Here is a 14,976-nt window from a genome sequence, read left to right on the forward strand (position 1 = left end):
GCTTGGAGCCTGGAGCTTGCTTCAGATTCTGTGTCCCCCCCCCCCCCACCTCCCCCATTCATGCCCTTGGGCTTGCGCGCGCTCTCGTCTCTCTCTCAAGAATAAAGAAACGTTAAAAAATAAAAATAAAAAACATACTTGCATAAGGTTAGGCACTATAGTATTATTTGTAACTGTAAACTACTAGAAGCCTAAACACCCATATATAGGAGTGTCTGAGAAAACCACGGTATATCCACTCGATAGGATACGAAGCAGCTGTTTAAAAAATGAGGAAGAGGGGCTCCTGGGTGGCTCAGCTGGTTGAGAGTCTAACTCTTGATTTTGGCTCAGGCCATGATCTTATGGTCATGAGATGGAGCCCGCCTCAGGCTCTGTGCCGCGTGTGGAGCCTGCTTAAAATTCTCTCTCCCTCTCTCTCTCTCTCAATACAATACAATACAATACAATACAATGAGAGGAAGATTCTACAGAGCAGCATGGGATGGTATCCCTGATACACTGTTAATTGAAGAAAGCAAGGTGCAAAGGTCAGACAGACACAGAAAAGGTAGCACAGCATCCTACTTTTCCTTGCAAGAAAGAAGGGGAAACAACATGCATGTGGGGCTGTTCATCTGTGTAAAAAGAAACACAGGAAGGAGGAAGCAGAAGCAAAGAGACTGGTCACTCACAGGGTGGGTGGAAAGGATGAGGAGGGGGACGGGACACATGGGAATGGTGGGCAAGTACCAGTCTGTATACACTTCTGACTTAAGGAGCTAGGTTAACATTTCATACACTCAAAACCACACCAACAGCCTCCAACCCCTGCAAAAACAAAATCGGTTAAGAATGGGAGGGGACCTCTAAAATGGAGTAAAAAATAATCTAGCTTATATTTCAAATAATAATATAACCACACTGAAAAGAGGTAACTTCGAACACAGATTTTTGATTATATTATCCTCAGGCTAAAGACAAAAAGGAACTATAAACAAATACTGAACTACTAGGTTTTTATTTTTTACAGAGATAGGAGTTACCAATTTTTAAACCCCTTTGGTATATTCTAGGGGACTGAGCAAATAAATATATTGTGGAGAATGGGAGTCAAGCTTCTCATTCTTGGGGAGAGGAGCTACAGATACAGTGGACCTCTGAGCAACATGGGGGTCAGGGGTGCTGGCACCCCTCCACGTCCTGTGCAGGTGACAATCTGCATATAATTTTTGACTCCCCTGAAACTTAACTATTAATAGCCCACTGTTGACCAGAAGCCTCACTGATGACACATCCGATTAACACATACTCTGTATACGTATTATATACTACATCCTTACAATAAAGCTATAGAAAATGTTCTTTCAAAAATCAGAAGGAGAAACTACTTTCATAGTACTATACTGTATTTATTAAAAAGAAAAAAGATAACCCGCATATAAGGATCTGTGCTGTTCTAACCTATGTTGTTCAAAGGTCAACTGTATGGAAGGACAGAATGCTAGATAAATCATGAATTCTGTGGAATGAGCCAACAATATGATACGTCACTGTTTGGATACACATAGATGGGAAATAAAAAGATCAAGACATAAACATACCCATATATATATATATATATATATATATATATATAAATTTCCTATTTCTGTCTACTATCATTGGAGGGCCCAATGATACCTAGTGGAGAGATCTTGGTTTCTAAATACCATTCTCCAACAAAAGAACAGGGCTCTTTGGAGAAATTATGAATCCTAGTGTTGGGAAGGACAAGATGAACCTGGAACGTCTTCTGCCAGAAATTAATGAAGTGTTGGGGCACCTGGGTAACTTAGTCAGTTGAGCGTCTGACTCGTGATTTTAGCTCAGGTTGCGATTGCAAGTTGTGGGCTCAAGCCCCGTGTCTGGCTCCGCACTGAGAATGGAGCCTGCTTGGGATTCTCATTCATTTTCTCTCCCCCCCCCCCCCCCGCCACTTGCAATCTCTCTAAAAAATAAAGAAATTAAGTAAGTGCTAAAAGAATGATGGGGTTAGATTAAAAGGACACAGAAGCCAGGTTAAAAGGCCTTCCCCACTGGCCAAATATGGGATAATTCAGCATTCAGATAAATAACAGTAAAAAGAATAAGAATCCAAGAGTTCACAGAGATAAGATAGTCCTTAAATCAAATACCCTTCTATGGTAGAAGCAAGATGTTGAAGGAATGACAGAATTCACAAAACAGTGACTTGGCAGCCATTGTGGTAATAAGTGTCTGAGGAAAGAATCACAAATAGATGCGAAAACCAGAGAGAGTTTGATAAGCAGATTTACATAATCTCATAATCCCTCCCCAGATAGGGAAAAATAGTAACCTGAAAATTAAGTAACCTGGCAGTTACTACTGCAATCAAGTGATCAAAGTGAACATCATCAGTAACAGCACAAAAGGGCGTCACGTGGCCCTTGACGTGACGAACTGAGCAGGTGGCATCCTTTTTGTTGTTTTCCTGTGCAAAATGCATAACCGGTATCTAAGTTTGCAAAGCAGCAGACAGATCCAACTTGAAAGGCTCAATGACACATTAAAAAATCAAGGTAATGGGGGCGTCTCGGTGGCTCAGTTAAGTGTCCAACTCTTGGTCTCAGCTTAGGTCATGATCTTGTGGTTTATGAGACTGAGCACTGTGTCGGCCTCTAGGCTGACACGGTGCAGCCTGCTTGAGATTCTCTCCCCCTCTCTCTGCCCCTCCCCTGCATATGCTCACTTGAGCTATCTCTTTCTCTCTCTCCCTCTCAAAATAAATAAATAAACTTAAAAAAAAATCAAGGTAATATAAGAGCAAAGATGGACTGAGGAACTTGTTGCACACTGAGACATCAAAGACTTATGACAGTTAAATGCAACAAGAGATCCTGGACTGGATCCTGGACCAGAAAAAGTTTTCCCCTTTTTTTTAATATTTTTTTTTTTTTTACATTTATTCATTTTTGAGAGACACAGACAGAGCACACATGGGGGAGGGGCAGAGAGAGGGAGACACAGAATATGAAGCAGGCTCCACTCTCAGCTGTCAGCACAGAGCCCGATGCGGGGCTCAAACTCACGAACTGTGAGATCATGACCTGAGCCGAAGTCGGAGGCTTAACCGACTGAGCCACCCAGGCGCCCCTCCCCTTTCCTTATTACAATATTATGACAGCTGGCAAAATAGGAATAAGGTCTATGTGTAGATTAGACAAGAATTTTGTACCAAAAGACACTGTTCTGCAAATACAACCCACAAAACAGAATCCTGTGGTAGCATACTGTGGCTTTGGAAATAAAGTAACAGGAAGACAGCCCATTGATTCCAGGCCTCATGCAGCACTGGAGAGTATACAAATTTGGAAAAAAAGAAAAGAAAAGAAAAACAAACGAATGCAGGATTATCATACCCAGTTCTGGGTTCCAATCCCAGCTCAGCCATGTCTGACTGAATAACACTGGACGAGCCACTGGACCTCTCAGATCTCATTCCCGTGAGATTTTTCTGGGGAACAAATCATGGCCTCCACTGGTAAGCTCGAGTGTATTCTATATGACTAGGACACAAATAAGTAACCTTTCGTTTAAAAATATTACTTCCATTTTCCTATCAATCAGTGTCATAAAATAATCCTAGAGGGGGTCCTGGCTGGTTCAGTCAATGGAGCATGGGACTCTTGATCTAGGGGTCAAAGCCTAGATCATGACCCTTGATCATGAGTTCAAGCCCCACATTAAGCGTGGAGTCTACAAGAAAGACAGACATAGAAAGACAGGACAGGACAAGAGAGGAAAGGAAGAAAGGAAAATATAATCCTTATTTAAAACAAAACAAAACAAAACAAAACAAAACAAAACAAAACATACCAATCTTAGACAACCCTCTCTTAGTTTTTATACTATTTCTCCTTAAAAATAACAATGAGTGATTGAAGTTAACAGGATAAATTATAAGCTGCTAAATTTCCTTCAAATTCCCATAACATCTTAGGATTCTATTAATTATTCCACAATAATACTGATGTTTAAATTCTCTGTATTTCCTCTTTTTGGCACTTCTGGTTTGCTTTGCATGAACTTTTGGAGCCCAAATGTCTTTGCATTTTAAATACCAGGAGTACATAAAAATAGCCATTTTGAATATGCAACACCCCTGGAATATTTCTACCCATAGGCACTTAAATATAGAACCTTTTATTTAGAGCGCTCACACTATGATTTTGCCTTATTATTCTAACAGCTCTGGAGTATAGGAATAAATCATATAAAAAGTGAGTAGTTGTGGGATGATGCCGGAATGCCTCCTAGTGGACAGCACGAAGCATTTCATTTTAAAAAAGGGTCGAGCCATGTTAATACACATGTCCACTGTTTACTTGCTAATCTGTGAAGAATGAAGTGCAATTTATAATGGATATGTGTGCTATAACGTCTCTGGCTTCCTAAGCAGAGCACTGTGACCACACCACGATCAAGGCTTTCCTTGGTGCCTTGGGTCCATGTCCTTGGCCCTTCGTAGGGTTTGATCATCTGCAAGCTTCACTTAACGCCCTAGTGTGCCTTATGAAGTTGGCTCTCCATCTTCATGGAGATTTTGACCATCAAAGGTATGATGATCAATGAAGGGTTTATGTAGCAACTTTATGGCACCCTTTTAAAATGAGTGATTCTTGGGGCGCCTGGGTGGCGCAGTCGGTTGAGCGTCCGACTTCAGCCAGGTCACGATCTCGCAGTCCGGGAGTTCGAGCCCCGCGTCAGGCTCTGGGCTGATGGCTCGGAGCCTGGAGCCTGTTTCCGATTCTGTGTCTCCCTCTCTCTCTGCCCCTCCCCCGTTCATGCTCTGTCTCTCTCTGTCCCAAAAATAAATAAACATTGAAAAAAAAAATAAATAAATAAATAAAATAAAATGAGTGATTCTTTTATTTGGCATTCTAACGTCTACCATATTTTCAGCCAACTCTCTTTTTATTTAAAAAAAAAATGTTATTTATTCATTTGAGAAAGTGAGAGAGTGCATGAGCTGGGGAGGGTCAGAGAGAGAGAATCCTAAGCAGGCTCCATGCTGCCAGCGCAGAGCCTGATGCAGGGCTCAAACTCACGAACTGTGAGATCATGAACCTGAGCTGAAATCAAGAGCCAGATGCTCAACCAACTGAGCCACCCAGATGCCCCAGTCATCTCTCTTTTTAAAAAACCACACAGGCAATTCTTTGCAAAAAATATTGGCTCTTTCACTAAAGACAAAAATGGCTGAAGTCATGGCCAGCATGTTCTACATAATTCACATTTCTTAGTGTTTCAATTTTGTGTTTTTAGGAAGAAAATGTCTGCATTCTTTTAGGATTCACAATTATCCATTTCTTGACGCTTTTCAGAATGGAGACACTATTGGCAAGGGGCCTTTTTCACTGAAGAGACCTGAGGAAAAGTGCTCTTTAACTGCAGGAATGTTGAGAGAGCATCATGGCACCAGTGTCCATCTGTCCCCTGAAGGTCTCCCTCTGTTGCTGCTTTGATCGCAATCTACTTGCCAGGTTTCATCTCTGCCACATTGGTTACGCGGAGGTATGGTTAGATGAGTAATCCTATGAAGAGAACTGGCTCTCATTTAGGGGCTAGAACCAAATACCACATGTTGTATAAGGACAATACTGACTTTTTTTTTGAGAGAGTGTGAGCAGGGGAGGGACAGAGAGGGGGAGGACAGAGGATCTGAAGTGGGTTCTGCGCTGACAGCAGCAAGGCCCAATGCAGGGCTTGAACTCATGAACTGTGAGACCATGCCCTGAGTCGCACTTGGATGCTCAATCGCCTGAGCCACCCAGGTGCCCCAAGAATACTGGCTTTAAAAAAAAGAAGAGTGCTCTTCAGCAAATGGTGCTGGGAAAACTGGACAGCGACATGCAGAAGAATGAACCTGGACCACTTTCTTACACCATACACAAAAATAAACTCTAAATGGGTGAAAGACCTAAACGTAAGACAGGAAGCCATCAAAATCCTTGAGGAGAAAGCAGGTAAAAACCTCTTTGACCTTACCCACAGCAACTTCTTACTCAACATGGTCTCTGGAAGCAAGGGAAACAAAAGCAAAAACTAACTACTGGGACCTCATCAAAATAAAAAGCTTCTGCACAGAGAAGGAAACAATCAGCAAAACTAAAAGGCAATCAATGGAATAGGAGAAGATTTGCAAATGACATATCAGATAAAGGGTTAGTATCCAAAATCTATAAAGAACTTGTCAAACTCAACACCCAAAAAACAAATAATCCAGTGAAGAAAAGGGCAAAAGATATGAATAGCTACTTCTCCAAAGAAGACATCCAGATGGAAAACAGACACATGAAAAAATGCCCAACATAACTCATCATCAGGGAAATGCAAATTAAAACCACAATGAGATACCACCTCACACCTGTCAGAATGGCTAAAAATAAATAACTCAGGCAACAAAAGATGTTGGCAAGGATGCAGAGAGGAGGAACCCTTTTGCACTGCTGGTGGGAAGGCAAACTGGTGCAGCCACTCTGGAAAACAGTATGGAGGTTCCTCAAAAAATTAAAAATAGAACTACCCTACGACGCAGCAATTGCACTACTAGGCATTTACCCAAGGGATACAGGTGTGTTGATTCAAAGGGGCACATGCACCCTGATGTTTATAGCAGTGATATCGATAATAGCCAAAGTATGGAAAGAGCCCAAATGTCCACTGATGGATGAATGGATAAAGAAGATGTGACATACATACATACATACATACATGCATACATACATACATACATACATACAGTGGAATACTACTCAGCGATGAAAAAGAAATGAAATCTTGCCATTTGCAACTACGTGGATAGAACTGGAGGTATTATGCTAAGTGAAATTAGTCAGAGAAAGACAAATATATGACTTTACTCACATGAGGAATTTAAGATGCAAAATAGATCAACATAAGGGAAGGGAAACAAAACTAAAATAAAAACTGGGAGGGGGAAAAACATAAGAAACTTTTAAATACAGAGAACAAACTCAGGGTTGCTGGAGGGATTGTGGGTGGGGGGGATGGGTTAAATGGGTAAGGTATTAAGGAAGACACTTGTTGGGGATGAATCACTGGAATCTACTCCTGAAATCATTATTGTTGTATATATGCTAACTTGGATGTAAATTAAAAAATAAAAATAAATAAAAATAAAAGTGGCAGTAAATCCAAGCCAATGAAAAGCTGGACCCATGCCTCTCAGAATGGGAAAAATAAAACATAAAAACAAGAAGACCAGAGGGAAGGCCAGGGAGGGAAATCAAGGGAGAGAAAAGTTATGGTGCACACTCGATTTACAGCCCAAAGAAAAATGACTTGTTTATAGTTCATTCCCCAAAGATTGGAGGATCTACTACTCCTAATAAAGAACAAAGAAAACTAGGACAACCTAACAGGTATTTTTTCTTGGGCAGAAGTGCCCAATTCTTGATTTTGGCTCAGGTCACGATTCCAGGGTCATGAGACCGAACCCTGCGTCAGGCTTCGAGCTAGGAGCCTGCTTAAGATTCTCTCTCTCTTCCTCTGCACAACCCCCCCCCCCCAAACATAGCACTTTGTAACTTTTTAAGGCTAATATGTCAGAAATGGTATATGGGACAACAACCATGAAAGACATTATTCCACTAATCACAACAAGTTTTTCAACATGTTAAACAGTCTGAAGAGTAAACTGGGTGAAGATAGCTTATTCTGATTCTGTTCTTGGTGGGGAAGGATGAAGAGTGAATGCATGCATAGCAAAAGAAGACAGTGAACATGAAACCCACAGCAGAAGATCCCACTGTTTGGGGATGTAATTCTCTCAATGACCTCTTGGGATTCTGGTTACTATTTTAAGGTTCTCCAGTGAAATGTTTCCCAGGAAAATTAGCTCTCAAGAAAGAGCTATGAGGCATTTTTTTTTTTTAACGTGAACAAAGACAGAACGTACATACTGCTTTACAACTGTTGGCTATCAGACTGGCAGTCTTCTTGAAGGTCTTTTCAAGGTAGTGTGCGAATCTCTCGTTCTCATTTTCTTTTGACCCTAGCTGAAGAAACTCGCCTATAAATAAAGAAAGGGGTAATTTGCGATACGGTTTGATTGCCTGGATAACTCTACTGAGACTGAATTAAAAAAGCAGCAGCGTCAGAATTAACCTACCACGCACCAAATCTTCAATAACTTGGGTTAAAATAGATATGACAGTTGTATTTCCGATCCGTGCCAGAGCTATAGATGCTGCAGAAAGAATTAGATCACCAGCGAGAACAGCCTAGAAAAGAAAAAAGAAAACAACTCAGAGAAAAGGATCGGAGCAGTGGAGCCAACAATGAAGCTGGCTCCTCAGAAGATAAATACAGAAAGGGAGGGAGGGTTCATCTTGGCCGTGAGTCTTCCCCTACCTCTTCCTCAGTAGGACTCTGCAATCGTCAGTTACAGATTCGGCACATAGTGGGAATGGGATCAGTTCCCAGAGGTTACCCAGTCTCTCCAATCAGAGCTGAGGAAGTGGATGCGTGGAGATGGACAGGGTCAAACTCTCTCGCTTCATCCCTGGGCCCCACCAGGGTACAGTTGTCCTCAGACTGGCCGTGCTGGACACTTGCTCTTCGCTCACACCGTGCTGTTGTGTCTGTGCACCTATCATTTCTCTACTCAGAAAGTCCTTCCCCTTCTTCACTGAGCTGACTCCTCTGCACAATTAACACAGAGGACACTTCTAGGAAGTCCACTTGGATCTGCATGAGAACAGCACCCCGTGCATACTGCAGTCTTCTCATTTTTCTTCAACTACTGATTCCCTATCCACCAACTCCTTGAGGGCACGGGCTGGGAATGATCTCAGCCAGCACTTGGCACACCCCAGCGCCTGGCATTTTTCTCAATGAAAACCAAACCAGGGAATCCTGGCTCCAAGTTCAATGCTCTTTGCACTGTATTACACTGCTCCTCATTCTTAGATAAAATTTTTTGTAGTGAACACTAGATAATCAATATTTTTTCCAATCTTCTTTAGAGTGGGAGTAGATGCCCATACTGTATTTGTAGCTTATTAAAAATTATATATAACTGAATTACAGGCTGTAATTAAACATACTCATTTTCATATTTAAAAATATGCCTACATTTTATGTTATAAATGGTTGATCTCATAGACATTTTAATTCATAGAATTTTCAACATAACCACATTTTAAGTTTTTATTGTCTTTTCTCTGGTACCTAAAATTATGTTCAGTATGTTTACCTATTTATCATTTTATAGAACATACTGTACAAGGGATCTCAACATACACATATACATTAACAAAGTCATCATATACATTATGACATATACGTGCACATATATGTCTATCCCTCGGCCACCCGTACATCATTTGCAGCTGGAGGGCTCAGGATCTCTAGGCTTTTACGTCTTTCCTCTCCTGGCCCTGGGGATCCCAGAGGCCAGAAGGTTCCAGCCTGTGAAAGTAAAGTCTCCAGACTGGGCACTGGGGAATGCTGGCTGAGGGGTTAAAGGAAAGAAGGGCTGGAACCCAGGCAGGGTACTGTGGGCTCCTGGAGCAGGTGCTGTGTGAATGGACTTTCAATGGACACACAGTACTTTTGGCTAAGAGGCGGTAAAGGGGAGGAGGCTTGCAGGCAGGCCTGTGTAAGGCAGACCAGTCACAGGCTGAAAGAGGCCCCCAACAGCAGAGATGATCACAGCGGGGACTAACTAGGCAGGGAAAAGGCCCGAATTTGTTGTTGGTAGTGGTGTTTTTTTTAAATTTTTATGTTTATTTTTGAGAGAGAGAGACACTGAGTGTGAATGGGAGAAGGGGAGAGGGAGAGGGAGACATAGAATCTGAAGCAGGCTCCAGGCTCCGACCTGTCAGCAGAGCCCGACGTGGGGCTCGAACTCACAAGCCGTGAGATCATGACGTGAGCCAAAGTCAGATGTATAACCTACTGAACCACCCAGGTGCCCCCAGGATTTGTTCTCTTAACTAAGGCTTTAGGGACAGGCCCTGAGAACAGTTGACTCAGGGACATGTCATAAATGTACCCATGACCTCTCCAAAATGAAACTGCACTCCCCCCCCTCCCCCCCTTTTTTAAAAAAAAAAAATTTTTTTTTCAACGTTTATTTATTTTTGGGACAGAGAGAGACAGAGCATGAACGGGGGAGGGGCAGAGAGAGAGGGAGACACAGAATCGGAAACAGGCTCCAGGCTCCGAGCCATCAGCCCAGAGCCCGACGCGGGGCTCGAACTCACGGACCGCAAGATCGTGACCTGGCTGAAGTCGGACGCTTAACCGACTGCGCCACCCAGGCGCCCCAACCCCCCCTTTTTTTAAAAACAACATTCTGATGTATGGAATTCTGCCCATAGGACACAAGACCTTCCAATTTAAAATTTGAAATAAAAGATTTATAAATGAGATCTCAGGACTCGATTACACAGCAAAGTCATGTACAAGAAAGCAAAACCAGCACGTGAAGGTAACAATTAATATATATTTCTTCTTTTTCATAGGGCAATTAGAAAATAGGAGGTAACCAGGTACTACAAATATGTGAGGGGAAGAAAAATAAATGTGTGAGGGAGGGGAAGGCGAGCCAAGGGAGACCTCGTTCACACTAATGTTTTATGTGTGCTTCAAACAGGCAAGGCGGCCACGGGAGGTGCGTGTGGAGGGGGCTGCCCGCATCACACGAAAGGCCTATACGTCTTCATGTTCATTTGTGCAGCTTCATTCCCATTCTTCAAACATGATTTAAACACCTTTAAGCAGAAGTCCCCATCGTATATACCCCTTCAAGAGATGCTGATAAAATACTATGGAAATATGCTTTAAAATATACATGTATGAACCAAACTCAATTATACAGCCCCTACAAAAGGTAGAATTTTCACAGTGTGTGTATATATCTTTCTACGTACCTATATTTAAAACAATATAATATTCACACACATATATTTTAGCTTTACTTAGTCACTTGTCATGACACTCTTGTACATGGCAGTCAATAAAGAATCAAACTGAATCTGGGTACTCTGAGCCCAGAAGTAAAATGTATGAATGCTCATGAAACATGCTTTTTGGATAACAACAAAAATCTCTTTGTCAATAACCAAAAGGAATTCTATGTAAAACTATGAATAACCAGAAATACTAAGTTCAGCTTTCTATGGTTTTCTCTATTAGCAAATGTCCGTACACAGACATGAATTCTATTTTGAAATTTGGAAGGCCGTATGTGAGGAAGCATACTTTACTTTTTAATGAGACAAATCTAAAAAATAAATGCAACCCAAAGAGTGTGTGGTTGGGTAAGAAGATTGAAAGGAAACTAAAACACCGTACCTTCTTTTCACCCCAGATCTTATTAACCGTGTGTTTTCCTCTCCGAGAACTTGCATCGTCAATGACATCGTCGTGTACCAGACTAGCAGTGTGGATCATTTCTGCAATTAAGGCTATGGAGCGCTGGTCTGCTTGCACGTCTCTAATTAACAGAAAGCAATGCTTTTTAACAGAGCCGCTGCCTATAACCTTCTCAGCAATCATCTTGTGAAAACTGGACATCCGATCTAGGATAAAGAGCTTTATTTCTCTAAGAGAAACTGTATAAACACTTTGGCTTCCCTACAAAGCCATTTCTACCATTTGGAGAACATTTTAAAAATGTGTGAGCTACCCTGCCGAGGCTATACTTTATAGACAGCACATTCAGAAGCAGAATTTGTATGATTAACAACAAAAAAGTTTAAACATCTCAGAAGTCTGGCCATGAGGCTGAAGAATCAGCTGTAGGCCCTAGAATCGTGGTCTTGGGCGTCTGGGGAAGCTCGTCAATTGTGATTAGGTTATAAGGAGATTTGGGGGCTTGGGGGGGGAGGGGAGACAGGTTAAGAAGCACTCTGAAAAAGTATTCTAAAGAACCAACGATCAGTATGTTTAAAGCTTTTAATATTGTCTTAAATGAAATGTTTAGGAAGAAGACCTCAAGCACCCAGATAGCATTTTTGTCGAAACGGTCTTCCAATTCATACTTCACCCTGGCATTAGAAATGGAAACTTTTCTTTCCCAGCTTTAACACAATATACAGGATAAGCATTGTCAAGAAGATACATGGCTATGAGTTTTAGAGTTCAAAGGGAATGTGCCCCTTTTTAATCATCATCATTATCACAATCATCATCTATGGGAATTTTTAAAAGCTGAATTTTGAGAAAATCAAATTCGGAAAATAACCAACTGAATTATCTGAAACCGAAAACATATGCCTGACTTAAATGCATGGTAACGAAATGTTTCACTTATTCAATAGCTTCTTACTTTTCAAAATGTCATCACGTTATCTCTTCAGGGGGCAAAAGAGAGAAGGATGTTGAAACAGAACTTTTTCTTTAAAGAAAATAATCTAGGCTGAACATCTGCAAAAGATAGTGCCTGTTCTAGAGCCTCACATTTAGCAGAAAGCTATGGAAAATGAGGCCCAAGTACATTAAAGATGCGGGTATTTAACTACAGACACTAAGTCAGCCTGAAGAGTACCTTCTGATCTTGCTTTAAATATAATTTTAAAATAGGGTGCTTTGCCGGCAACTCTCAGCTAAGATTTCAGAATTAAACCTCAGACCCTTCCAACTGCTTTTAGCCCAGAAATCAATTGCCAAGTGCAGCGCATTATTTATTAACCTGCCACAATCGTAACAGTTCTAAATACTTCCGGATCACACCACGGTCTTTCAAGGTGGGAGAAGTAAAGCAACGCGGGGTGGAGACCGGTTCTAACAACAGGACCGTAAATGAGAAAACAAAGGTTCCAATGGCTTCAAAGAGCTTGTTGTGAAACCCTTGATGGGACACTGCTCACAGGCGCTACGGTAGGAGGCTTGGACCTTAAATATCTTTTAGGTGAATGTACCGGACCCTACCTTGAGTTCAAATGTACAGGAAAAGAGGTAGACATTCACAGGTGTTTTGTATAAAGGCCATCTTTCAGATATTTTCACCATGGCATTTTGGTCTAATACACACTTCCTACTAGTTGGTAGAACTTACCTTGAAAAACAACTGTGAGGGCCTCTAGCCTTCCTTATGCTTTCCTAAGCTGGGCACCGCCTCCATTATCATAAACTCTGTCGGCAGACAGAGGTGTTCCTGCTGGGGAGTTGTGATGAAATGGCAGTGCTCACTGAAACACTGGAAATTTTGTAATTTCAAGATATTAAAGACAAAGGTGTCTTAAAATATTTTGAAATGTCAACGACTACATGTATACAGAAAGGCCATTTTACGTGGCTAAATTACTGACTATAATCAGGATTCTTTGTTAGAACGTTGTCTGGTATTGTGACACAGCCCATATGCAGAATAGACATTATTTCAGATGCTTTTTTTAAAAAAATGTTTATTTATTTTTGAGACCATGAGCAAGCAGGGGAGGGGCAGAGAGAGGGAGACAGAGAATCCCAAGCAGGCTCTGCACTCTGAGTGCAGAGCCTGAAGCTTGAAATCAAGAGTCAGACACATAAACAACAGCCACCCTCAGGTACCCCTGAGATGTTTTCTAATTGTATTTGATGTCCTTTTTCCTACACAACTAAGTTTTAATGTGTGCCAGCTTATATCCAGAAAATACTGCCACTGTCTGTCCATAGCACAGCATAATGGCTGGAACCAAAATTTACAGATTACAGAAAACTCTCACACTATCTGTAAGATGAAAGCTCCAAAGTGCCAAACTGAGTCATGCCTTCAGAAAGCTGGGCACCATTTCCACTTCTTACCATGACAGCTGACACATTCTCCTGGCTTCTGGGAGAGGTGCTGAGAAAAGCCAGACTGGCAAGACAGCCTGAGAAAAGGAGCCCCTTGGTCTGAAAGTTGGCTGTGTCCCCCATACTTCACACATGGCGGAGTATGCGATGATTCAGCAAGCCCGTTGGGATATTTGTTTTTTTTCCCCTTCATTAGATTTAAAGCAACATTTTTTATAATGGAATAGTTCAAGTGCAGACAAAAATAGATGGAGTCATAAAATGACACGCCCCACCCCCATGTACGCTTGACTCAGTTTACATGTGATTTAAATAAAATGGTTTTTTCCTATTCACACTAATACATAAAGTGAAATCTTAAATTATAAGTAAACCCTCAGTGTGGGAAAATTGTCTCTAAACAGAAATTCAAACCTTGTCAATTGATTACTTTGGTTCAGAATGAATGAGGCTAGCAAATTTAAATAGTAAATGTGATTCCACTTTAAAAGCAGATATACAGAAGTTTCTACTCCCAACTCTACAGAAGCTGTATAAAAACCAGAACTCTCAAGTGGTATTTTATACAGAAGGCTCTATTTCTATTATAAAATGTTCTTTTTGTCTAACAATTCTAAAAGTAAGTGTTTCCCTTTGCTTGTTAGAACTCTGACAAGCTTAGTGTTTCTTAAATATATAACCCTTGTCCACCATGTCAGAATCCATACTCTTGAAAATGCAGACTGAGGAGTCAAAATCTGACAATGGGGCTCAGGAATCTGTATTTGGAAAAAGCATGTCAGGAGATTCTGATGCGCAAAGTTTGAAAAATGCTGTTCTATCAGGTATTCATTTGATTTACCACAAGCCACAAATGGAAGCTTTCCTAGAGAAAGGGTTTTGTTTTTGGTAAAAACTCTGCCTTTGCTGGCCCACTGCTGCATTGCCTCTGAAACAAGAGGCCACTCTTTCCTAAACATGACCTGGAACTTGGCAGGGGGGCAGGGGGACAGGGAGCAGCTAATGACTCCTCAAGTCCCTTCAGAGAGCAGAATGGCTCACCGGCTCACATGCAAAATCACGGAGGATGACCTCTCCTCCCTCTTATACTCTGCATCATTATGAATTTGAAAGGACATGACTGGATGCTTTTTTAGTTTGGTCTGAAAAAACTCACTACTTAAAATGCAAGCAGAGTCCTTTGCT

General features: G+C 41.4%; 1 protein-coding gene across 8 annotated transcripts in view; it reads right to left on the reverse strand.

The window, feature by feature from the left end:
- Nucleotides 1-14,976, reverse strand: part of PDSS1 (decaprenyl diphosphate synthase subunit 1) — a 42,661-nt gene that overhangs the window by 12,883 nt on the left and 14,802 nt on the right. For 6 of the 8 annotated variants that reach the window (XR_005783370.1, XR_005783368.1, XR_005783369.1 and 3 more), the window contains 3 exons: nucleotides 11,368-11,509; nucleotides 8,177-8,288; nucleotides 7,968-8,077 (listed from right to left, as the gene is read on the reverse strand). Coding sequence is in view for 4 of the 8 variants with exons in the window: in XM_040451166.1 (XP_040307100.1) it covers nucleotides 7,968-8,077; nucleotides 8,177-8,288; nucleotides 11,368-11,509 (364 nt within the window). In the remaining 4 variants the exon portion in view is untranslated. Of the gene's footprint in view, nucleotides 1-7,963; nucleotides 8,078-8,176; nucleotides 8,289-11,367; nucleotides 11,510-14,976 lie in introns of all 8 variants that reach the window. The other 2 variants (XR_005783371.1, XM_040451168.1) reach the window with 2 other exon arrangements.

Source organism: Herpailurus yagouaroundi, unplaced genomic scaffold (genome assembly GCF_014898765.1).
Source record: "Herpailurus yagouaroundi ecotype Mexico unplaced genomic scaffold, PumYag 203, whole genome shotgun sequence".
Classification (NCBI taxonomy): Eukaryota; Metazoa; Chordata; class Mammalia; order Carnivora; family Felidae; genus Herpailurus; species Herpailurus yagouaroundi.